The sequence below is a fragment of the Puma concolor genome, chromosome D3 (assembly GCF_028749965.1).
Source record: "Puma concolor isolate L17-30 chromosome D3, mPumCon1.1.hap2, whole genome shotgun sequence".
NCBI lineage: Eukaryota > Metazoa > Chordata > Mammalia > Carnivora > Felidae > Puma > Puma concolor.
In genome coordinates, this window is record NC_141678.1 from 2,072,204 (window position 1) to 2,098,241 (window position 26,038).

Genomic DNA, 26,038 nt, shown 5'->3' on the forward strand with positions numbered 1-26,038 from the left:
GCTGTTTCTGACATTTCCTATCAAATACATACAATGGACACACAACATTTTATGTGGTGAAAAGGGGCTCCTTTCACTCAGCATGTCTTCAAGCTTCATCTGTGTTGTAGCAGACATCAGTCCTTCACGCCTTTTTATGGCTGACTAGTATTCTGTTGAATGGATAGACCACTTTTCGTTCATCTGTTCATCAGACGATGGACGTCTGGGTTTCCACCTTTTGGCTGCTGACAGTAGCACTGCTCTCAACACTGATATACGAGTATTTGTTTGTTTGAACACCGGTTTTCAGTTCTTTGGGGGTAAATACCAGGAGTGGGATTATTGGGTCATATGGTAATTCTGTTTCACTTTTCTCAAGAATGGTCAAACTGTTTTCCACAACAGGTGCAGCATTTTATATACCCCCCCCCCCTTCCCCAGCAGTGCACGAAAGTTCCAGCTTTTCTGCACCCCTGGACAGGTGGCATGATAACTGTTCTCTTCCTCTTTGCTTGCTCCCCAACCTTGTGAATCTTAGGTAGAAGAATTCTGGGGGCACCTGGGTGGCTCAGTTATTTAAGTGGCCGACTTCTGTTCAGGTCATGATCTCATGGTTCATGAGTTTGAGCCCCACGTCGGGTTCTGTGCTGACAGCTCAGAGCTGCCCCTCCCCTCTTTCAAAAATGAACATTAAAAAGAAGAAGAATTCTTATAGGTTTGACCCCATTGTTTTTGGTAGAGAAGAGCTGAGCTGTCTTTGGGGCAGCCTGTGTTCTGATGAGAGTGAACAATGGGAGGCAAACAAATTTTTAACTGTATTTATTTTCCATCATTAGGACAGAGCATATGTTGCAGGTACATGTCAGTTGATGAAATACTTTTATGGAGAGCAGCTTTGTTTAAAATTCAGATGTGTCTGGTTCATGAGCTGGCATTAGAACCTGCTTTGTGTGTTATATTTTTCTGCTTAAGCTTGTCTCTAACCTGTGTTAGAAAAATACCTTTTAAATAGCACAGTGTGCTTCTCTGTAATTGCATTATTGGCGTATGTATTATGCCTGAATGTCAAACAGGTCTGGAAGAGCATGTGTCTGTCACAGTTAAAGCAAGTGCACATTTATAGATTTTTCTGAATATAGAAAGGAACTTAGAGTTTGACTCTCCCCTCCTCAGACCTGAGGATTACAGGAAACCAGATACAGTTATTTCAGTAACAGTCTCTTTATTGGCATAACAATCTTTCACACTCAAATGGCCCTTTCCAGTTTGCAAAGTGCATGTATACACATTCCCTCATTTAAATCACTCTTGGTGATTTAGTGATTCAGCACTTATATTACACTATATTACACTATGTTAACTAACTAGACTTTAAGTTAAATTTTGAAAAAAACAAACAAACAAATGGACACTTGGTAAGTGTTAGAATTAGGCCTCAAACCCAAGTCCTCCAGGCCCCAATGATTTCTCCATGTAACATGATGACTTAACCAATTGTCCTGGCCTTGAGGGCAAGGGCAGGAATGGGGCTCAGATCCTGGACAGCACCCCGGACAGCAGCCCCCAGGCAGCACCTTGGACAGCACCTTGCTCAGCACCTTGGACAGCACCCAGGGGGCGAATCACTCCTTCCATTCTGTATTTTTCACCTTCTTCCTTTGCTTCAAATGCTGTCACCCCAAGGAACCCCCCCTCCCCCGCACATACACACGCGCGCACACACACACACACACACACACACACACACACTCTCACACTCTCACACTCCCTTTTCCTTCCTTTCCTCCGTCCTCCTGGTCACTTCTCTAGGTGAGAACCACTCATGAAGCCTTTTCAGAAAGAAAAGCACTATCAAGCACATCCCAGTGTTGACTTAAATTATTTTTATTATATTTTATTATAGTTAATAATAATTATACCCTCATTTTACTAGACTTGCATATTATAACTACACAGTCTATATTATATTTGAACATAATATTATATATTTATAATTCATAATATAATTACATGTGCCCGGTGATAAAACTGGTTTATAAAATTTTTACAGCTTTCTTAAACTGTAAAGCCAAAGTGAATGAACATATTTGAGGGAAACAAATGTGTGAGGCCAATAAAATCCAAACTCAAACTTGTTGTAATTTAGCATGTCAGATATTATTTTACTTAAATTTTCCTTTGTAGTGAAGATAGCACCATTTGACAGTTGGCTGAACGGTGATTCACTGAATCTTTCAAGGGAGAGAGTGGCCGTCTTGAACCATTGAAATGTGGATTTAATTACAGTTCCTGGTGCGGATGAGGTGGGGCTTCTGAAGACCCAGGTACCCCCTCGCTCAGAGAGCTTTGTGGAAACTCTGGCTGTATCTCAGTGTTTCAGGCAGGGGCTGTGTCTCAGCTTGGGAAGCCGTGACAAGATACCAAAGACTAGGCAGCAGCAGCTTCATTTTCTCGTGGTCCTGGAGGCTGGAGTTCAAGGTGCTGGCACGGCCGGTGTCTGGAGAGGGCTCTGCTCCTGGTCTGTAGGTGGCCCCCTTCTAGCTGTGACCTCACATGGCCGTTCCTTGGCACGTGTGTGGAGAGAGAGCTCTCTGCTGACTCTTCTTATAAAGACACCAGTCCCACCGGATGAAAGCCCCACCCCGTGACCTCATTTAATTACTTCCCTAAAGGCTCCATCGCCAAATGGGCGATGAGGGCTTCAATATGTGAATCTGGGGAGACGCGTTTCAGTGCATAGCGGGTAGGTAAGGCAACATGGCGGGTAGGCGTAAGTGGGCAAAGTTATCTTTGGTGAACCTATGCTTCTCGTTTTGCTTCTTGCACCCAGGGAATGCACTTCACCCCCATCCCACCTCCACCTCAACCCACCCACCTTTCATTCTAATCAGGTCTGACTTCTTTCACAAAGTGCCCCATTTTCAAGCCAACATTTTTAAGACCTATCTGTTATGGGAAGGAGCACACAGTGTATGTTTTTGTCTCAGTTAAGAGCCAACATTTAAAAACAGGGATGTTTCAGATAGGAACCCGGACCTCGAGTTCCTAAAACCTGGAACAGCTGGGTTCGCTCTCCTGCCTTGCATCAACAGGTTGGAGACAGTTTGCTGCTGACTTCTTTAGATGGGGGCATGAACCTTGCCAATCTCTGCATTTCTTATCACTCTAGAATGTTCTTCTTTCTGGCCCAATCTGCCCCTTTATATTGCCTGCTCACTCCCTGGGGTGTTAGAATTTGTAACTCTTGCAGGGACCCTTCTCTTTCGGCTTTATCCTTATCAGGATTCGTTCCCCCTCCCCATATTTTTGCTAAACAAGAGATAAAAAATCAAATACAGCTATTTCAGTTTCGTGCATTAGTGGATATTAATGGATTAAAAAAACACCTTGACTGGCACCTTTTGTAGTTGCCCTTTGAGGGAGGCTTCAGGGGTTACAGGGTGCCAGCAGTTCCTCAGATCGGAACCCAGAACCCCGGTCGGCCCGCCGGGAGCCGGTCCTAACTTCTGTATGTCCCTCTATGACGCAGAAATAGGACTGCGCCCCTTCCTTTCTGTGCTTGCAGGCAGGTGGAACTCTGACTCTTGCAGGGGAGGCCCTCTGTCACTGGGCATCCACCGTCTGGCAAATCCGAAACCCTCTTCCTTTGTGTGGCTTTACGCTTAAAGGGTCTAAGACTCAAACTGTTCCCTTTGCAATACTCAAGCCCTCCCGTGGAAAGGACAGCTGTGAAGTTTGTGCAGGAGAGAGCAGATACACAGATGCGGGTTGTTCTCTCTTCACGCCGTTATTTCAGGTCAGGAGTGCTGAGCCAGAGGGTGATTTCATCCAGCAGTGCTCGGAAAGTTCTTCATTATCTCAGTCCTCGTGGCGTGTGAGTCACCAGATCCCTGTCTTCAGGCCGTGGGTGTGTGTCGTCAAACTCAGTTCCTGGCTTTCAGATGTGGTCCACGGTGCACAGTGTCCAACCTGCACAACAGGGGCCGCGAGCGGGGGCCCTGCTTCACCATCGCGTGGAGCGGGTGTGTGCACCTGGCACCCCAGGCACCCCAGGCACCGCTGTGGCTGGCCACTTACCCCAGGCTGCGGAGAGCCTCGCGACTCAGGCAGGCCTGTCAGGTTATGTTAAATCCACTCCGTCCTCCTCCTCCTCCCCCTCCTGAGAACTGTCATAGCTGGAGCCACCCGCGCGCCTGTTGGGAGACTCTCATTTTGTCGTGTTGCGACCACAAGCCCACATCTTTTGGGGGCCTGCTGGTCTCAAGCATGCGACCAATACACAAGGTGATCTGTATTTTGCTTGGTGGCATTTCTTCGGTGGTGCTGATTAACTCAGAAAGGAGTCCTCTAGTTGGAGCGGGGACAGCATCCCTGGGTGGGCGGCTCTGGTCCTGCACAGTGTCAATGATGAGAGCTTCCAGGGTAAGTCTTCTTACTTTGCAGCATCCGAATAGGACCCAAAGCATGGACAGCAGGCATTTTCTGAATCTTCCCTTAAGTACTGCAAATACATGCATGTCAGAGCAGCACCGTGCCCTGGGGCAACAGGGGGTAAAGTCTGCAGGAACTGTAGCGCTTGGGACAAGACCCCCGGACCCGCCCTCCCACCCCCGCTCCTGCAACCGGCCCCGTCGCTCCCCGCCCCCAGCCACCTCTGCACTTTCTCCGGGGGTAAACAGCAAGCGTGGATAAAGTGAGATACCCATGATTTGGAGAATAAATCACATAGGTTTGCAGGTTCAAACTGGTATCTTCTTTTTTCTTTGGGCCTTTGCTGGGTGTCTTTGCCAATGAATCGGCTTCTGTCGGCATCATTGTGTGGAGGGCTTTGGCACACTGCGCAGGTATTTTGTGATTATCTAAGTGTAGGGCAGAGGATTGTTTGTTTGGGAATGGTTTTGTTTTCAGCAGCTCTTTCTGTGGTTGGCCTTCTTGCTGGGGGCGGGGGCGGGTCACCAGGATAGTAAGTGGTGCCCAAAGTGCCAACTCATGCTTCAACCGATCTGGAGAAGTGGCATTGGGAAGAGACGGTGGTAATTCTTTTCTTTTGCCTGGCGACATCGTGAATCAGTGCTTCTTGGACAGGATTTAGATCTTGAGCTGTTTCTCTTGGAAAGACGGATTTCATCAGGTTAAGCGGCTGACCTGGAGTCACTGAGAAGGAACATAAAATAAGTGAATGGAACTTTTTTTTTTCAACGTTTTTTATTTATTTTTGGGACAGAGAGAAACAGAGCATGAACGGGGGAGGGGCAGAGAGAGAGGGAGACACAGAATCGGAAACAGGCTCCAGGCTCCGAGCCATCAGCCCAGGGCCCAACGCGGGGCTCGAACTCACGGACCGCGAGATCGTGACCTGGCTGAAGTCGGACGCTTAACCGACTGCGCCACTCAGGCGCCCCGTGAATGGAACTTTTATGTAGCCTCCAAAATATTGGGTGAACGAGCCAGTGCTGTTTCCTTCCCCTGAGTTTCCTTTTCTGCAGTCAACTCTTCCAAGTGAGGTGCAGAGAGGTGATGTCATGAGCGAAGGGCTCATTTGGTGGTAGAAAGTAGAAGATGGGAAGATGTAGGCAAAGGTGGTCGTGCTTTCAATAGGGAAGGGACCACCTTTTTGAGCCGTGATTGTGTGCGGGGGAGTGTGCTTAGTGTTCCGGGAGAATTACTGCACTTAAATCTCCACACCGTCCGATCGTGTAGACATCTTTACATCCTCAGACCTCAGAGAGCTGTGCAGCTGTCAGACAGCCTGCGCGAGGCCACACGGCTTATGAGGGGAAGGGCTAGAGGTTGTATTTAGGCAGTTTGACCTCAGAACCCGTACTCCTCTCCCTATAGCCCCAATGTTTCTCCTATGATCCTCTGAGATATTGCTGCCTTTGTCTACCATGGGGCACATAAGGTCTCCAAGGTCAGGACCCTGGTGTTTCGATGAGTACACCCATACCCTTCAGATCACCGGTGTTATCGGGAATATCCCCGAGGAGGCAATGTGACTGCTATATTGTCAAGCTCATTCCCATAGGTTGGGGAATCATTGTTCCCAGAACAAAGCACCATTGATATGGTGTGTTGGGAAGGCGTGTAGGGTTGCTTCCTTGTGTTTTATCACCATGGAAACGAGGTAGGTACCAAAGAGCGGAGAAGCTCCTGATGATGGAGAGGAAGGGATGTTGACTGAAACATGGGACCCGAAAATAGCCAGGAGGAGCCTCCTTCCTGTGGGAAGTGTCTGAAACCACAGGACTCTGCCCTCTTCCTGTTGGGAGGGTGAATGGAGTGTAGAGGAGAGTCACCAGATCAGTTCCAGACGTGGGTGGCCTGCGGATATTGACTCACTGAGGAGTGAACGGAGGACAAACCTGAAGGACCAGGCAAACAGGAAAATTGCAGACTTGACTGGTGGAGGCTGATGAATTGCCAGGCACCTTCCACTGTGGCCATTAGTTGTCTCTATTGCTCTTTCTTCTTCTTTTGGATGGATGTCATTCCTTCTCCTTCTCTGTGAGAACCCTCAACATACGTATTGAAGTCATTTTCAGATTGCTTTATTATTTTTATTTCCTCTGGTGTCAATGCATCCTGATTACTGATTTTGTCACGTCTGTATAGTACTGTGAGTTTTTCTTTTAAATGTGTTTTGGCATTTCCATTTTCAGGCTTTTCTTTAATGGGGAGAATTACCCCCAATTTCTCTTTCTGTGCTCAGCCCCACTCTATCTTACCTCTCTGCAGTTACTATGCTACACCCTGAATGCCTCCAGTCTCGAATTAGGTTTGGTGACTGGTAGCTCACAGTTCTTAGTAGGTGATACGAGGGCTTAACACAGTGCACACACTGAGCCAGTGGGCCTGCTCCCTCTCTGTCTCTGGGTGTGTTACCTTACATAAGCTGGAACTCTGGGCAGACCTCACTTATATTCAGCTTTCTTTGGGGTCTGGGGCTGGACCGGCCTCAGGGCGGGTGGTAAGCTTTGCTCAGATATCTTGCCTCATGCATGAAATTCCAGTCCCACATACACTGAAAACAAGTAAACAAACAAACAAACAAACAAAACTTGGACTCCCAATTCTGTGCCTGAGAATCTGGCCTGAGTGTCCCACTCACCATGGGTGTTCCAATCATTTGTAGTCCTCATAGATTTTTTTTTTTTTACCCCATTTTTGAGCAGGACAAAGCCTTTCAGATCTCCTCTAATGTTATCTTGGCAATGTGTTTGGACCGGTGTTTGTGAGGAAAGGGTCAGTTCAAAGCTTTACTTACCAAGATTGCCTTGTTAGGATGCAAACGTGCAATACAGGTCAATGTGCCACATACTGTGGGTAATCTATCCGCTGGGAACCTCACTACACCCTTAATATATATTATTTTATTATAATCTTATAACGTCATGTGGAGGAGTGTTACTCCCGTTTTATAGAGTAGGACACTCATGGCTCAGAAAGAAGAAGGCAGCCGCTCCCACATCACACGGTGTTTGCAGAACCACCTCTTATCCAGGGGCTAACTTCCTAATCAGAAACCTCAGCTACCATGCTCTGCCGTGTCCCCGAAGTTGGGGAGTCATCTCATGACGCCCTTTCCTTCTGTCCTAGGAAAAGGAACTGAGGGATGCCATCCAGGGGAAGCACCACCTGAGACCCCACTATGCAGGCCTTCCCGCACGGGGCTGGCAGCCTCACAAGGTAATTGGAAGCGGGGTGGCAGGGAGGGGTCTCGGGGAAGGAGGGGCGGGGGAGAGGGAATCACCCACCTCCACCCAGTGCGTGGGTGGCCAGTTCCTGGGTCGCATCCCTTTTATTCCTCCGTGCGATGCCGGTACCCAGCACTTAGCGGCATCTCGTTCACCGTCCACTAGTTCTCTCCACGTGGAAGTCTGTTGCGATCATACCCTTAACGACGAGCCCAGAGCAAACCAGTTGGGGTCCCTCAAACCTGCCCACACCAGGTCCCCCCCCCCCCCACCAGCCCTCTGCCGGCTTCTCTCAGCCCAGCAGATGGAAGGTACCACCCACACGACTGCCCAGGACAAGGTGCCAGGCGCCACCCGGATCCTTCCCTCACCTCATGCCTACATCCCGCGCGCCAACAAGCCACGTCAGAACTTCCTCCCCGTCACAGCCTCCAGGCCACCACTTTCTCCTGCCGCTGTCGTCCCCTAAGTGGCCCATCGCCCTTCTGATCATCCTAGGTCATTTTCTGGCAGCAGCTAGACTGGTCTAGTGACAGGACCAGGTGACGTGGCTCCTCTGAGCAAACTTCCGACGCCTCCCATAAACGGCAGCGGCAGTCCTTCCCGTGGTGCCATCTCGGTCAACCTTACCAGCCACCCCACCTTTGGCTCATCAAGTTCTGGCCACTCCGAACCTTCTGTTCGTCAGACCACCAAGCTCGTCTCAGCGCTGGATAATTTTCCCTGCTAAGAATTCTACTTCCTCGTCTCCAAATACCTGGCAGTTTCTGGGCAGCCATTCCTAAGAGGTACCTTCTTGGCAACACCTCTATTGCTGCACATAGGTGGCCCTCTCTCCCCCCTCCTCTGGTCTTGGCGACCTCACTGGGTTTGGTTTTCTCGTATCTCTTACCACATGGTCGATCACACGTCTTCATTTCTGTGTCCGTCTGTCTTCCTGCGACGAGAACGCCAGCTCCAAGGGAGCACAGGCCGTTGCTGTCACATCCAGCAGTGTTTCCCCAGCACCAGCACCAGCGCACACAGTAGGTGCTCAAAGAGTATTTGTTGACGATTGGCAGTTTGCAGCTGCTAATTTCACAGGTGTACTAACATGTATTTCAAAGAACGGAGTTCTAACAGTTCACAAAAAAATTAGAGCTTTCTTGATTTGACACTTACTTTTCTGCCTTCCAGTTGGCCAATTTTTTTCTTTTTAAAAGATATGCTTTTCAGAAAATAAGTGTTAGCGAGGATGTGGAGAAGTTGGAACCCTCGTGCGCCATTGATGGGAATGGAAAACGGTACAGCTGTTGTGGAAAACAGGACGGTGATTTCTTAAACAATGAAAAATAGAACGACCAGATGATCCAATACTTCTGCTTCTGGGTATATATCCAAAAGAACCGAAAGCGGGGTCTTGAAGAGATATTTGTGTAGCGGTGTTCACAGCAGCACCATTTGCCCTGGCGAAAATGTGGAAGCAACCCAAGGGTCCGTCACCGGACACACGCATCGACAAAATGCGGTCTCTATTACAACGGAATACCATTCCGCCTTAAAAAGAAGGAAATTCTGACACCTGCCACAACCCGGATGAGCCTGGAGGACACGGTGCTTAATGAGATGAGCCAGTCATAGAAGACAGATACTGTATGGTCCCACGCAGGTCCCCAGAAATTCAGGAACCCAGATCCCCAGAGTCAGAGAGTAAAAGTGCGGGAGCCAAGGGCTGGAAAGGGAGGGTTAGCGTTTGATGGGGACAGAGTCTCGGTTTGGGGAAGATGAAAAGAATTCTGGAGACGGATGGAGGGATGACTGCATAGCAGTGTGAATGTATCTCGTGCCACTGAGCTGTACTTAGGAATGGTTAAGATGGTTCAGCTCTACGGGATGTGCGTTTTACCACTGTTCTCAAAAAGACGTGTGCTCAGTGCATCCCAGCTTTCCAAGTAGTCCCCGTCCCCTCATATTCCCACTGGCCCCCACTCTCTCTGCCCTCTTTCTTTCCAAACCTCTCGGGAAAGACTCTGACAAACTCACTCGCGCTGAGGCGTGAATGCTGAATGAGGCTCAGCGGCCCCCTCTGCCCAGGAATATGTCTATTTCAACAGGAACGGCCGTGTAACATAATGGTGGTGTTTCAGGCAGCAGAGGCAGGCTGAGAGCAGGGTGGTGGGACCTGGCTGTAGGGAGGACTGAACTTGGGGTGGCTTTCTCGTGCACTTGTGTCTCCTCCTAAGCGGGGCTCCTGTGCCTGGAGAGGTGATTCCAGCTTTGGAGGGGCTCAGAGAGACAGAGCAGGAGCGGGGACGATGGTACTTCCTGGAGGCATCCGGCCAAGCCAGTGCTGGTCAGTAATGGGTTAGAGACCTGGTTCTTGGCGTCACCGTCCAGGCAAGGGCTCCGGTCCGGGACCTGGCTAGATGGCTGTGCTGATGGGCCACCCTGGTCATCCTAGGGGATCCTCACAGAGTCCAACACTTTTTCACGGAAGGTTGGAAACGTCTTCCTGGGCTGCATCCCCGCCTTGACTTTTTACACAAGGCTGCTGGGCACAGACGAGAGCTTACATTCCTTCCAGCTTTGCAGAGGTGTGTGAGGGCGCCCAGTGACTCACCAGCACAGACAGGAATAGCAGAGCTTTGAGAGAGAAGGCAGGGAGACTGGCAGGGCCATGCAGCTCTGTCCTGCCCCTCTGCCAGCTTTGCAGGCTCAGTGTTAGTTCAGAGTGCCTGGGCTGGCTGTCTGAGATGGGGGTGGGGGTGGCGGTGGAGAGGGGGATGGGAGGGGTGAGGGGGATGGGTTGGAGGTTGATAGGGGATGGAGAGGGACCGAGGGAGGGAGAAGGCCTGGGAAACAGCAGTTCTCACAAGACTGTCCTTGGAGCCTGGGTGTGTGTCCAGCGTAAGCAGGGGAGGTGGAAGGGACCGGGTTGGTTAAATGATGCCGAAATAAGTATTCAACCCCAGCACCAGACTCATGGATGGGGGAGCTGTCCCTGTGACCCTGCAGAAACCCTCCTGGTTCTCGGGACGATACCTGGAAATTCTCAATTCCCCCATCTGATTCTGGCCTGGGTTTGCAATGTGCTTCTCAGGATCCCCGATTAAGAAAGTAGTAATGACCCGAGCTCTTAATTGTGGAAGCAGAAAGATGCATCGTCACTGTCGTCCCCGGAGCCTGCCCAGAAATGATGGCCTCTCGGGTGCAAAATCTGACGTGGGCTTCTTGGGAAAACCGGGTTGAATATCGGATTGGGGCAGGCAGCCCTGTGCAAGGAAACGAATGAGCTGGGAATCCAGGGCACGGGGCACAGAATGTGTTCAAGGTCCTTTACGCTGGCAAACCCGACTTTTCCCTGATTAAAGAAAAATAATTCAGATTTCCCATTTGCCTCGGTCCAAGGGGGCCTATGAAACTCCCCCCCCCCTCCCCCCGCCAAACTGGGCAGCTGTTCCTGGGGCCAGTGGGAGGTTCGGGCGCATTCCCAGGGCATCGCCAGATGCCTCAGGCTGCACTTCCCCCTGGTGCCGCTGGTCTGCCCCCAGGCCTGTGTTCTGAAATGGAAATGAGTCAACTGGCTGGATCTGGTGCCCCAGGTGTTAAGGGGCTGCATCTGTGTGCAGTGGGACGGTCCCAGGGCAGCGTGGAAACCTGGCATCCCCTGCGTCCTGCAGCCAAGTTCTGGGCAGGAGGTGAAGTCCATGACCTATGAACCCATCACCCGTGAACTCCGCTTACCTCCTGGCCAGAAATCTGAGGGTGGCAGGAATTCTGGGTCCAGTTATGAATCACTGGTACGAACAACAGTCATCCTACTTACTAGCTGTTCTCACTCTTCGTCTAGTAAGAGAAAATTATGGGTGTTGATAAGGACAACACCTGTAGACATCCGCGGTTTGTGAGGCTAAGAGCCCTGGCTGGAAAGACAGGGCCCTGGCCCCGGGCGGGGGTCACACCTGTATATCATCCGTTTTTCCTCAGAACAAAATCCGCTAGGAGTGAGCACATTGTTAGATTTCCATTTGACCAGAACAAAAGAAGAACCGTCCGGGCTCCCGACTTTGAACATCTCAGAACCTTTCCCAATGTGTTTCTTTGTTTTTTTGTGGGGTCGTAGTTTCTGTGTCTTAGTGAAAAGCCCTTTATGTCCTTTCTGCTATTCTGAGAACTCTTTCTCCGCGCCTGGCTCTGTTCCCAGGAGCACGTTCTTGTCCAAGTGCAGGGACGTGGGGGGGATGTGGGTCGGCCCCGGGAGAGCTCTCTGCCTGTGGGAGTGCCCGGCTTTGAGCTAGACGGCAGGCAGCAGGGACCAGGGAAGTGGTAGGCCAGGGGGCTTCTCTACGGAGGCTTCTGGAACCATCAAGGGCTGGGAAGGCCCACTGGGCAGCGTGGTGAGGCCTCAGGCTCCAGCCCCACGTACCCCCCCAGCCAGCTGACATTTACGGTGTTTTTTGTTTGGAGGCATCTGTTTCCAGGCGGGATCAGCTGCTACCGCGCCAGAAAGAATGACGCCCTCTCTGGGTTTGTCAGCTGGGATTCTTTCCAGCTGCCTGTAGCAGGGACCCGAGCTTGGTGGCATAAACACCCGGGGGGCATTGTCGCTCTCGTGCGGGAAGATGTGAGGAGCCCGGGGCAGAGGCGGCTGCGGAGACGCAAGAGGGCCCGGGCTCTGCTCCTCCCCGGTGCCATCGTGCTGGGGCCGTGATGTGTCATCTCCACGACACGGTGGCTACTCCGTCCCTCAGCATCACTTCCTCGCTGGAGCTGGAAGAGGAGGAGCAGACCGAGCCTCTCTCAGGAAGCGTTGTGTTCGGGAAGGGTCACCGTCCCCCAGAGATTTCTGCTCAGTGTCATGTGGTGTCTCCAGTGGGGGGCCCGGCGGGGAAGAGACTGCACCCCAAGGCTGTTCACACAGGTGTGGCCAGTAGGGGAGCCGGCAGCCGGCCCCGGCCGAGGCCTCGGTGCTGGGGACAGACGGGAGACTGTCCGGCAAAGGCACCTTCCAGGGGACAGCTTGGTGTTTGCGGTTTCTGAGACGCTTCTTAGCTTACCGTCGCCTTTGTTCTCCTTCTTTGGTTGCGGGGCCTCTGGAGCCAGGCTGCCTGGGGTCAGAAGTCCTAAAGCGAAGGTGTGGGCAGGCCACACTCTTCCTGGAGGCTCTAAGGGAGAAGACGTTTCCTCACCGTTTCCGGCTTCTGCAGGCGCCCCCATCCCTTGGCTTGTGGGCCCTTCCTCCACCAAAGCCAGAACAGCGTCTTCAAAATCTCCCTTTTAGACGCTGCTGCTCCTGCTTCCCTCCTGTAAGGACCCCTGTGATCCCACCGGTCCACCTGGACTGTCGGGGACGAGGCCCGGACACTCAGTCACCTCTGCAAAGTCCCTTCTGCTGTGTAAGGTTGCAGGGACTTGGGTGTGGACGGCCTGCTGCAATCTTCAGTCACGCCTTTGCTTACCTCCCCTCCCTACCAACAGACCCTCTTGCCCTCCTCGGAAAGACCAGAGCGATGCCCTTAATCTTTCTGGTAAACGTACGGGGGAGACTCTGGTCAGTTTTAGGTGCGAGAAATACCGATCCTGGCGTGAGATGAGGTCTGTGACAGAATCAATGCCAACCACTTCTAGAACCTTCTAGTTGTCCAGACGTCCCCTGCATTTTCTTCCTCGTCCATTTCAACTTTCCTTCAAAGCACCGACTTCCAGACCGATAAAACTTGTTCCCTCCCTCCCCCCAACGTTATCTCTTTCTCTCACGTTGCTGTAGTCCTCTGCACTATTTCCAGGAACCAAAGTACAGCATCCTGGCTCCACGTGGGGGGAGTGGGGGGTTACGGCACACGAGGGCCTCGCACATCTGCCCCAACCTCATCTGCAGCATCCCGGCGGGAGGGCGGGGGTCTGGCGCCTGCCAGCAGGTTCCAGACGCACAGCTGGACTGTGACTGTCCCCAGGTTGGGGGCTGTCCATTGTCAACCACGGCCCCCCGCTCAGCGCCCCTTGGGGCGTGATTCCCGACTGCCCCACGCTCTTGTGGGGACAGTTCACGTCGCCTTCCGCACAGGGAGCCCGAAACCCACCCCGGCTTCCCGACAGAGCAAACGTGCTTCTCGGAAACGCCTCACTCATGGGGACTTTGAACCCTTCGTTCTGTGTCTCTATTGTGGGAACGTTGTTTTCTTTCGAGAATTAGTCCACTGGAGTCCCAGTAGGAACAGTTGGCCCCTTCAAGGTGGGGGACGGAGGAGATACTGCTCACAGAGCTGTGGGTGCGGCTCCGGGAACCAGGCGGGGCGGTGGGGGCAGAAGGCAGAAGCCAGGCCGCTGGGTGAGCAGCCCCGGGGACCAGGGCAAGAGCGCAGGCTGTAGGCAGGGGGACACTGCGTCGGGTCCCCGGGACCGCCCAAGGTGCCGCGACTCGCGAGGGAGACTCGTGGGACTCCGTGTGCAGTCGCGCTCGTGGCCACGGTTCATCACGGCGAAAGGATACGAAGTGCCGTCGGCGCAGGGAAAGCACGTGAGCAACATCCGGGGGCGGGCGGGCTCCAGCCTCCACCAGTGACACAGGACGCGCTCCGTTCTAGCGGCACGTCGTCACGGCGCGTGCGAAGGGTCGCCACGGGAAGCCCGGCAGGGACTCGGCGTCCAGGGTCATGGTCTCCCTGGCGCGTCCCAGAGCCCCGCCCCCTTGGGGGGGGGGCAGCAGTAACCACGTGGTTTGCGCAGAGTCTGGACACGGGGAGGCCCTCCCATCGGTGAGAAACGGGGGCGGTCCTCCTGCAATCCACATTCCCAGCCGCCAGCCACCCGCCAGCCTGGCCAGCAGGCCCCTTCCAGGGACAGCAGCGTCAGGCCTGCGGACAGAACCCTGTGTCTGAACAGCCCCAGCCGTGGTGGCGAGGGCGTTAACCCCAGCCTGTCTCTTCTCCAGCCCCCGACTTCCTGCTGGCATCTCCCGCGGTCAAACTTCACTAGAAAAACGGACAAGCTGGGAGATCGGCGATGGGCCTGTGGGTGGCCAGCAGACCTGGATGGACCAGCAGAGCTGATTTCCCCGGGAACACAGCCACCTTGCATTGACCGTCTTCCCCTGATGCCTTTCCATTCCTGGAACCCTGGCTGTGCCAGGCAGCCTTCCAGGCACTGGGGACGGAGAACTGGGTCACAGGGACAAGTCCTGTCCAACTGGGACTTAGACTCTAACAAGGAGCCACCGCAGGGAAATGTCAACAGCTACGCAGGATCATTCCAGATAGTGAGACAAATCACGGCAAAGCACTGAGGGTGCTGGGGGCAGACGAGGGGAGGAGCGTTTTTGTTATCTCAAGCATGGTGGGAGGGCCTGAGGAGGAAGTGGCATAAATGATGAGCAGGAGCCAGACCCACCAGGATCTGGGGTGGAGGGAGGGGTGGGTAGGGGCTTGCTGTGGTGCAGGCAGCAGGTGCGAAGGCCCTGGGGTGGGTGGGACTGAGTTTGGCTTGTTTACAGGACAGTTGGAGCATGAGAGTGGTGGTAATGGGGCCTCAGGGGAGAACGGAGAGCTGGCGGGTCAGAGGCTGCAGAAGCATGCCGACCGGCCAGGAGTCTGGATCCGGTTTTCATTTCCACGGCAGCTATGGGACATCTCAGTCGGAGAGAGGCAAGCCTTGAGTTACATCTGGGCCTGTGCTGGCTGCCACGGGAGACTGGCCTTAGAGCACTGGACGTAACTCACAGGTCACAATTTCTTGATGAGTCAGAACATGGGAAGTGGTGGTGTCACCAAGGCTGTGCCCCGGTGCTGGGGTTCAGGTGTGAGTTCTGTTTAGTTCCATTAGGTCCCGACTTGTTCACCTGGTGCGTCTGAATTTTTTCCCTAAGCTCGCGGCCTGACGCTTCATGCTGTCGCAAAACGGCACGAGAACACTCCTGTGAATCAGACCTCTGTACGACCTCTTAATAACAGCCTCCCCGTGACCCTGTGCCATTCAGGAGCTCCAAGTGGGTGCCTTTCTTTCTCCTGGTGTCACGGAGATTGTCAGGTTAAACGCACACGCCGCACAGAGGGCGTGTGAAACGGAAAGGACCTCTTTTAAAGCTGACAAATACGACCTTGTGACAGCCTGTCATCGAAGCCCTAATTCATGCTGTAACATCTGGGGAGGAGGGAAAGAAACGAAAAGGCCGCGTTTCGGTTCAAGTATGCCGCACAATGAAAATTAACGGGGAATAAACCAAGGTATCTTCCCTCATCATGGCATGTCCTTCCTGGTTTCCAAAAAGCCACAGGAGAGATTGAGAGTAAGTGGTGCCCTCCATACCCCCCCCCCCCGCCCCAAGTAAATTCAAAACTTGGTTCTCAGGGGGTCTGTGGTCTGAGACTGGACCTGGTGTCTGAGGTTCTTAGAGCATCCATCATCATAAAGCACACAGAGCCTTGTGGCCAGTTTTGTCCACTTGTAAAACAAAAGTGGAATTTTCAGACAAAAGAATTCGTATCCTGAACAATTTGGGTAACGCTTTGTGTCTGTTAGGGGTGTCTGTTCAAAGGAACAGAAAATGATTCAGCTTGGTGTAAGCAGACAAAAGGAATTGGGCTGTGTGACTGGATAAGAAAATATTAGCTTCAGGCACAGCTTGATCTAGGTGCTCAAATTATGGCATCAGGATCCTGCTTCTCGCTCTGCTTCTCTTGGCTGTCTTGTTGGCTCTGTTCTCAGATGGACTCTCCCTTCCTGATGGCAACCGGGGCTCCGGACCCATCCTTTTGTCTTCAACTTTCCTAGTCCGGGGGGCAAAAGAGGAAGTGTCTTCCCAGGCTTCCATACCAGTCCGGTGTCTCATTCTCCACGGATGCAACGGGGTCTCGTGGCCCTTCCAACCAGTCGCTGTATCAGGGGGTGGGATAGCACTGATTGGCCAGGCCCGGGTCACATTCCCATTACTCCTGAGCCGGTCACTGTCACTGTGGTGGGGAGGCAGGAGGAAGAGGGATGTTGTGTGCTAATTCTCCAGCCTGGGGCACATGCGTTCACCCCGACGGGGCTGGACCCGCCACGAAGTCCGTGATCCAGGGTGAGGGAGGGGAAGGCTCCCTGAAAAGTCACGGAGGAGAAAGTGGCAGACGCCAGCTGACGACAAACCCCACAGATGGGGTGCGTGTTACAAACGGCCCCCCTCTCTCTCCCCCTGCTACTTGTAGGTGAAAACAGAGCATGCCTGGCTCCAGCACGTGCTCGCCATAGTGACCAGAGAACGCGATTTGGCCGTGAAGGAGAAACGCCAGCTCCAAGCCAAGCTGGAGAACCTAGAACAGGTCCTAAAGGTAGGAGGGGACCCTCTGCCTCCCTTAGGGTCAGCGCGAGGGACGAGGCTGAGGAGCGGAAGGCAGATGAAACCCTGTTTGAAGCCATCATCCAAATTCAGGGCTCTCGGGGCTGTTTTTACCCTTTCCATGGCATCAAGAGCGATAAATAAAAAAATTCAAATGTTTCTGGAAGCGGTCCCGTGAAACCAATGACGCATTCCCATTTCTTAGGATGCTAAACACAGCTGAGCGAGAGACACCAGGCGGGGCTCTGAGCAGAAATGGAGCTTCCTCGCGGTGAGGACCAGGGGCGTCTATGCCGGTCCCAAACTTCGTGAATTTTAAGCTGCTCCTCAGAGGTTGAATGACTTTTGTTATAAAGAGAACAGCTAAGGGGCGCCTGGGTGGCGCAGTCGGTTAAGCGTCCGACTTCAGCCAGGTCACGATCTCGCGGTCCGTGAGTTCGAGCCCCGCGTCGGGCTCTGGGCTGATGGCTCAGAGCCTGGAGCCTGTTTCTGATTCTGTGTCTCCCTCTCTCTCTGCCCCTCCCCCGTTCATGCTCTGTCTCTCTCTGTCCCAAAAAAATAAATAAACATTAAAAAAAAAATAAAGAGAACAGCTAAGTCGGAAAATGGCTTCATCGGGGTGCAGGGAACTGGGCAGTCCTCGTGCATTTCTGACGCACTGGGCACCCCGTCAATGTTTAACGGGAGTGGGGGGGGTTGCTACCGATGGTGCGGAGTGAAGCTGAATGAATTCTCATTGAAGAAAAGTGTTGTAAAACGTAAAAGAATAAATTAGTCCTCACCTGCCGTCCTGCAATGTGGCACCTCCGTGGCTTGGGTCCTTTGTGATTCCCATGCCACGCCCAGCACCCACTGCCCCCGCCCCCAATCAAGAAGGGATTGTAATTCTGTCTAGGGCCCCATCTGGGGAAGCAGTTGGATCTCCAAGGGAAGCAGATTGGTGGCTGGGAGGGACTGGGGTGAGGTGGGAAATGGGGAGCGGCTGCTTTTCTTTCGGGGTGACAGAATGTGCTGGAATTTGTGTGACGGTTACCCACCCTCGCGAATTTACCGAAACCCCTGCTCTGTACGCGTCCGAGGGTGAGCTTGATGGTGTGGGAGCACTGTCTCACCTAAAGGTAGAGATGGCTGGGGGCTCAGTGGGTTAAGCTCTGGGTTTCCGCTCAGGTCATGACCTCGCGGTTTGTGAGTTCGAGCCCCACACCAGGCTCTGTGCTGACAGCTCGGAGCTTGCTTGGGATTCTCTCTCTGCCCCTCCCGTGCTCACACACTCTCTCAAAATAAAAAAAAAAAAAAAAAAAAAAGAGACGGCCTGCTCGCCGGTGGTCATGAGGGGTAACCCAGCTGCGTATGTGGCTGTCAGCCTGTGCCCCCCTCGCCTTCCCTGAAGGACTGGCCGGGCTGGCTCGGACCTCCGGCCTCCCACCATGCGTCGTACGTCGAGAGCATCACCCTGGACAGATGAGGCCCTGCCGGGCAGTCGTTCATCTCCACAGCGCAGACTACCGCCTGAGGTCTCTGAAGCCACGAGGCGTGCTCTGTCCCACTCTGCCTTTGGTGCCGGACAAAGTCGGTGTTGGGTGAACCCCGTGGCGGCTGGGCTGGGAATCCCCGGCCATGCCCTGGGGCTCTGCCGACAGCCTGCTGGATTGGCGTCGTCGTGAAGGGTAGTGCAGAGCAGCGGTTCTCAGCAGGGGTGACTTTGCCACCCAGGGGACGTCTGGCGGTCTGGAGGCGTTTGTGATCCGCGCGACTGGGGAGGGGGCTCTGGGTGTCCAGCAGGCACGGACCCCCACGAGCACAGGGCAGGCGATCAAGTGGTGCTGAGGCGGATAAACCCCGTGGGTAAGCTTCCCACTGCTGGGGTAACAGAGGCTGCGGCCCGAACCCAAGTGTCCTACGGTCCAGGGGGCCCGGCGTCCCAAATCCGGGCGTGGGCAGGGCACTCCTTTCCGAAGGCTTTGCGGGGACTCTTCCATGACTTTTCCACCTTCTCCTGGCTGCACACGGCCCCTACCTCCACCTGCAAACCAGCGATGGGGCGTCTTCTTTGCTCTCTGACACCTGCCTCCCGCGTGCACGGACCCTGTGGTCACGGTGGGCCCATCGTGTGGTCACGGTTTCCCCTCAACACCCTTCGTTACACCTGCAGGGTCCTTGTGCCGTGGGACGCGACGCACTCCCGGGCCCCAGGGACTGGGAGGGACGCGTCGTTGTCGGCCGACCCCACCCTAGACGATTAGGAAAGTGAACAATAAGGCCGGTCCTCTCTGTGGGCAGAGGAGGCCTCGTTTATGGCTTCAGGTGTGTGAAATTCCCAAGTGTCCAAACCTCCGTGTGTCCCCGCCTGCCTCTGCAGCAGGTGGACGGTCCTGGGTCTCGACAGCAGCGTGGAGCCCGCCGCCCTTCCCGCCTGAGCCCGGGCTGAACCTCGGCACAAGGGCCTTGCACACATGTACGTGTCCCGGTTCTGTCCCTCGTCCCGTCCCTCGTCCCTACAAACAGCCCTCAGTTTGGCGGCCCTGCCTGGCGGCCCTGCCTGTCGGCCCTGCTTGCTGGCGAGTCCGCCCTGTATGCTCGTGTGTACGCCCAACATGACGGTGTGTCGGCCCTGCGTGCGGGCGCGGTCCCCCTGCGTGCGGGCGCGGTCCCCCTGCGTGCGGGCGCGGTCGCCCAGCGTGTGGGCGTGTCGGCCCTGCGTGCCGGCGTGTCCACCCTGCGTGACGGCATGTTGGCCCTGGTGTGGGCGTGGTCGCCCTGCGTGTGGGCGTGTCCGCCCTGCGTGACGGCGTGTTGGCCCTGCGTGTGGACGTGTACGCCCTGCGTGACGGCGTGTCGGCCCTGCGTGCCTGCGTGTCCGCCCTGCGTGACGGCGTGTCTGTCCTGCGTGCGGGCGTGTACGCCCTGTGCGTTGCGAATTGCCGTGTTCCCATCAGGGGAAAGGGATGGATTCGCGCATCTCAGCGGCGACTGTGTGGACGAGACGCACGGCGGATCCCAAGCCCACGAGTTACGTGACAACTGCGTCCCCCGTTCACCCCCAAGTGTCGACGGAGCACTGACCTCGTCCCACCTTCCAGGCCGCGGGGACATGGCAGCCGGCAGGGTGGCGCCAACAGAGAGCGTCGAGAACGGCGTAGGTGATGGGCCGTCAGTCGGCGGTGAGTGCTCTGAAGGGAAACGGGTCAGGGTGCAGGAGCGGGAAGGGATGTGGTGGCCCTGCGGGGTGGCCTCTCCCGGACGTCCCGCTGCGCGGAGGGCCTTGTGAGTGCTCAGGGGAGGAGCGCTGCGGGCGTTGGGGAGCACACAGGGCCTGGCGGCCGCCGCTGGACACGCACCGGGATCGGCGGGACGGTGCGCAGACGGTGGGGGAGGGGCAGGCGGCGGAAATGACCCGACTGGGGTCAGCTGGGGCAGAGGCCTCCAGGCCGAAGCAGAATTCCAAGATAACGGAACGTGTCCTGAGGGTCGTCGGACACTGTATCGGTCACGTATTGTCGCCGTACTGCCGGGACGCAAAGCACCCCACGGCCTGTGGCTGGGAACAGCCCCCCGCGTTGCTCACGAGTCTGTGGGTTGGCTACGCGGTGTGTGTCCTCTTGGGCGCAGTGGCTGAACGCTTTCCTGCGGCCGGCCGGCCCTCGGCTGGTATCTGCTGGCTCCGGGCGGGTGACCGGCTCCGTGCCTGGTTGCTCCGTCCTCTGGTGGGCTCCCTCCGGCGGGCTCCCTCCGGCTCCCGATCGCCGCGTAATCATGCACGTTGCAAGGGGCGGAGTAACAGCCAGGCTCGTGGGGCTGTGCGGTCCCCCGCCAAGCTCGTGGGCTCAGGGCAGGACAGCGTTGGGGCACACTTCGTGGGCAGCTCACCGCAGAGGCCACCGGCGTGTTGGCGGGTGACAGAGTGCATCTGCTGTCCCGTTTGTGAAGGGGTCCCTCCTGTGGCCATGCGAAGCCTGGCGTGAGGAGCGGGAGATGGATGGGGAGCCGCCCTCCAGCCCGCCGGAAGGGCGGCCTCCCCCGGGGGGCGCAGGGCAGAGCCAGAGGTGGGTTTCCGAGGTAAAGTCAGACCTCGTGAGGGCCTGGATGTGGGGCGGGACAGACCGGGTGGCAAGGACAACGGCAGGGGCTGGCCTGTAAGTTTTCGCTGTGATGCAGCACACCGGCGATGGGGGCCGGGGGTCACGGTCACCGTGTGTTGGAGATGGGGTGCCCGGTCGCCGTGGGATCCTTTGTGCGGAAGAACCCCGTGGCTTCACTCCAGAGACCATGCTGCTGATCGTCCAGAAGGCGGCTCCGTTCAGTTACAGATGACGCACGTGGCAAAAACAGTTCACTGGGGTTCGAGTGTGACGCTCGGACGTCACTGTTGGCACCTTGTCACCTGACCACCTGCTGGTCCCAGTTGGCTCGTGCCTGACGCCATCGTGAAAGCCCTCGAAGTGACGGGCGGCGGAGGGGACGTGCCGCTCGGTAAATGAGGCCCACTCGCTGGATGTTAGCGCGGTGTAGTTACGGGCCCTGGCTCCGTGCCCGGGGTGTCTCAACCGATAATTAGTCCGTGGTCACGTTCCTAAGTTGCCTCTTTTTGTTTCCAAAGATCACCGATCTTCCGCTGGCCTGGGCGCTGGTGATTCCGTCTAGCTAAAGGCGCCCTTGACTCTTCTCTGATGGGCTGTAATTGGCTGCGTACATCACGGGTCCACTGACACACGGCCCTTCCAGAGACCCGTCTGCCGTGCCAGGGGCTGCCTGGTAGCACAGGCCTCAAATGGCCAGAACAATACGACCCCGTGTGCCGATTGGAAGGGGAAACGGGTTTCGGGGTGCCTCAGACACTTCAAGAGCTCCTGCAATCGCCCTACTGAAAAACCCAGCGGGACCCACACCCAAGGACACACGCGTTCGTTCAGCGGTATTTAACGAGCACCTAATATGTGCCAAACGCTCCGGGTGCTGGAGAAAAGGGACCTAAGTCCACACCCTCGATTCAGGCCAAGTTTATCAAGAAACTAATGTTTATGTCGGGTGGGGAGAAGGTAAAGACGCAAATGCCCGTTTGTCTGCAGTGCTTGGGGAAGCTGCGTGATGCTGTGACATGTGGGCAGCGACCTGGGGGGGGGGGGGGCAGGGAGGGAGGGAGTGTGCAGAGCAGGTACCGAGGCTGAGTCGGGTGGGTGCCTGACGTGTGAGGAACGACGAGGGGCCCGAGTTGCAGAAATAGGAAGCAGATGAGGTCAGGGAGGCAGGGAAGAACCAGGAAAGCTCAGGTCTTGAAGACTGAGCCACACTGGCCTCCTAGCGCTTCTCTGGGCACGCTCCATCCACCCCAGGGCATTTGCACTTGTGGTGCCTGTCGTGTGATGGCTTTTGTCCCGATCACCCACAAGGAGATGATAGGTGCCGTGTGGGCAGCTTCCCTGTCTTCTCTGCTCATCGGTGAATGCCCGGCGCCCACGCAGGCATAGAGAAGCCATATAATGAGCGTGGGCTGAGTCACACACAGGCGTGGGATATTCTTAAGTCTGCCCAGTGGAACCGGTCACTTGCAAGCGACCTGCTCACAATGGCCAACGGTGTGAGGCCCTCAGCTTTCGGAGGCCTTCAGGTGTGCCCTCCCTGCGTTATCCCCCAGAGCCCATTCTCCACACGGCAGCCACAGCCATGTTGGCAAAAGAACACAGGACTGCTGTTTACGCCTAGCAAATGCTTCTTCTTGCCCAGAGATTAAAATCTGGACTCTTACTACAGACCCCAGCCTCTGCCCCCCCACCTAGTCCTTTACCCCTGCTTCTATCCAGACCCCCTTCACCCTGTGCCTACCCATGCTGGTCTTCTCTGTCTTTCTGGAACATACGACACTTGTTTCCACCTCAGGACCTTTGCACTTGCTGTTTGGAATGCTGCTTCCCTCAGCACTTTGTTTCTGTCTCGGTCTCGTGTCCCTTCCTTGGCGACTCTTCTCCCGACCCTCTTCTCCACAGGAGCTACCGTCCTGCCCGTCGCCACCACGTTGCCTGATTACGTTTTCTTCAAGACACCCCGTCTTGTTTGTTGTGTTTACTTGCGTGCTGTTGGTTTTCCCTCCCAAAAGTAGCACACTCGAGAGAGCCTGTTTCAGTGCCTAGGACAAGATCTGGCATATGGTGGGCACGCAGTAAATACCAGTCGATTGAGTAGATCGGTGAACGAGTGAATGCAGTGTGAGCGTCCCCGTTGCCAACGCTCTCTGTGCCGCGGGGGATAGCCGTGGACTTGAAGGCTGGCAGCCAAGGGAGCTTGTCGGGGCGGATTGCTTCTCTGGGGTTTGCAAGTGCTCTGCAAACACGCAGCCGCAAATCAAGCCCCGTCTCCTCCTGGCACAGACAGAGCGTCTCCAAGAGAACAAGACGCTGCAGCGCTCATGGCTCCTGGCCTGCGCGAGCCTGGGGGGGGGGGGGTCTGACATGGACGCCCCATGCCGAGCTCTGCGCCCGCATGGCCAGCGGTCCTGGCAAGCGTCTGACCTGGTGGCAAAAGGGAGCAAACCCATGTTTTCTTCCTCCAGCTTCTCAGGCTCTAGGATATTCTGCAAGAAGGCCTCGGTGTGTTCCATGTGGACTTCCCGTTGCCCGACGGTCACGGCCTTCTAGATCCTAGCGTGCCACCAGCTCCCGTGGAAAGGGAGAGCCGCTTGTGGCATCACGGTCATGCGTCCAGCCAGGCACAGCCGCCACCGTCTTCTCTGGCTTCTGGTTCAGGGCCCGGGGGGTGGTTCTGTTTGTCAGACAGAACAGAGATGTCCCTCTGTAGTCAGGAGAGGATGGGAGCCCTGGCAGGGGACCGCGTCCTGTCCCAAAGAGAGCTCAACACAGACACCGCTGAGGAGCCACAAAGCAGGGAGGGACCACTGTCCCCCCTGAGAGGGCACGGCCACCGTCCCCTCCCAACCTGGGGGCAGTTCCTGGGGGCGGGGCCGCAGCCGTGGAAACTGCAGGGCGGCCCAGTGGGGTGAGCGGTGTCCCCCACGGTCACGTCTGCTCAGAGCCTGGCTGGGGGACCCTGTCCGGGAAGAGGGCTCCGCAGGTGGAACCCAGCAAGATGAGACCACACGGGAGGAGGACGCAGCTTACCCGAGCCTGCCGTGTAGAAAAGGGGGTTTGGAGACACAGGCGTGGGAGGCACACTGCGGGAGGACGGGGCACAGACGGGAGTTATGAGGCCGAGGCTCGCCAAGGGCTGGTGGCTATCGGCAGAGGGGCCCTGCCCTGAGCCCCTGGGGGAGCCTGGCCCTGCCCACACCTGGTTGCAGGCCCCTCCAGAAAGACTGCGGAGCGAGGCTGGGTTTTATCCTTCTTTTATTTTTTTTTTTTTAATTTTTTTTAATGTTTATTTATTTTTGAGACAGAGATCGAGCACGAGCAGGGGAGGGGCAGAGAGAGAGAGGGAGACACAGAATCGGAGGCGGGCTCCAGGCTCCGAGCTGTCAGCACAGAGCCTGACGCGGGCCTCGAAGTCACGGACTGTGAGATCACGACCTGAGCCGAAGTCGGCCGCCCCACCGACTGAGCCACCCAGGCGCTCCCTATCCTTCTTTTAGAATCATGGCTTAGTCGAGGCCGTCCTGCACGCTCTTGGTCCGACACGCGGGACGCCCGCGGCACGTTCCCCGTGAGCCCACTCAGTCTCCCTTCAGTGACCGGCCGGAATTCACGGCACCCTGTGCCAAGTCTGCAAGTTTGACCTGAGCGCGCAAAAACGTTTTTGATTAATTAAACTCAGCGTGTTACGGTTTATGATTCAAAGGAAAAGGGAAAAACCGTTGGGGGCCAGGTTTTGTTCTCGTGATCAACAGATTAGTCCATTTAAACGTGGGTAATCTGAGGCTCATTTTGTTAATGAACAACTGATTATCTGGGATTAATAAGTGATTCTCAGAGTAACAACTAATCTTCCTCATCCGCGGCTCCTTCCCCGTGCCCCTCCCGTATCCGCGCACCTGCCCGTGGACATGCGTCCCTGGACCTGCTGCCGTTATCAGCTGTATTTAATGTTTTGTGGCTCCTTTTGTAAGTTCTGATTCTCAAACACCAATAACACCCTCCACGGTTTTTCTGCAACGTGAGAATAACGTTTAGGGCTCCGTCTCCAGCAAAACCCTGGATGGGCCTGATCCAGACAGCGATAGTATTGTCTAGATGTTCAGACACTAGCCGCAAACAGGAAATTTGCTGCTCTGGAAGCTTCCCTGTCCACCTCCATCTCTGCGGGGAGGGGCTCTGCAAGCGGCCGCGTGCTCGCTGGCTGGTGGTGTGGACGCACACGTGTCCTGTCCCGTTCTGCACCAGCGAAAGGGATACTTCGGATCAGCGTGCCGTCCGTGAAAACTGAGTCAGGTCCACGCTAGCGGCCAAAATGTGTATTCAAGTGAGGGCTGCGCCATGCCGGTTTGCGTACACACTGACCGTGCCAGGGGGATTGCCTCATTTGCTCCAGATCTGCCCGCTTCCCTCACCCCTAACCACCCGGCCCGTGTACCCCTGCACCACAGAGATGCACACCAGGCAGGCTGCTGCCTCAGTGAGCTTTCCCTGAAGCTGTGCTTGACTGGCGCCTTGTCGTCCTGTGGGTCTCGGCCACACGTCACCTCCCGCACCAGCTCGAGTAGAGTCTCTGCTCCCTCCTTCTCCCTCGGCACACCCCCCGGCCCGGCTACCAGCTTTTATCGGTCCCTGAAACTCTGACTTATTTGCTAGATTGCCTGTTTATTTCCTGCACCTCTCCTCCACTGTGGAACGTACGCTTCCCGAGAACAAAACTCATCTTTGACTTGTGCGTTAGCGGAACAAGTGTCCCGTAATTATTTTTGGCTAAATGAAAGCACGTATCCAGGAGGTAAAGCACGTCTCAGCAGGAGCCCACAGCCCCTAAAATGAGAAGTCCAGCCTCGCTGATTCTCCGTTTTCCCGCCCACCCAGCTGCTGTGTCCAGAAGCACGCAGCCCTCTGCTTCATCCTGACCAGGCCACGGTCACACCAGCCTTCCTTTACCCTCACGCTCGCTTTGATTCTTTCTGCCACGGGACCTTTGCACA

General features: G+C 55.3%; 1 protein-coding gene across 9 annotated transcripts in view; it reads left to right on the forward strand.

Moving 5' to 3' along the window:
- The window catches only part of RIMBP2 (RIMS binding protein 2), a 221,495-nt gene that overhangs the window by 118,796 nt on the left and 76,661 nt on the right, over positions 1-26,038 (forward strand). For 3 of the 9 annotated variants that reach the window (XM_086681414.1, XM_086681415.1, XM_086681416.1), the window contains exons 1-3: positions 4,196-4,404; positions 7,579-7,668; positions 16,838-16,960. In XM_086681414.1, the coding sequence (XP_086537540.1) occupies positions 4,249-4,404; positions 7,579-7,668; positions 16,838-16,960 (369 nt within the window). In that variant the 5' untranslated portion in view covers positions 4,196-4,248. Of the gene's footprint in view, positions 1-4,195; positions 4,405-7,578; positions 7,669-8,219; positions 8,465-16,837; positions 16,961-26,038 lie in introns of those variants that run through there. The other 6 variants (XM_086681421.1, XM_086681422.1, XM_086681423.1 and 3 more) reach the window with 3 other exon arrangements.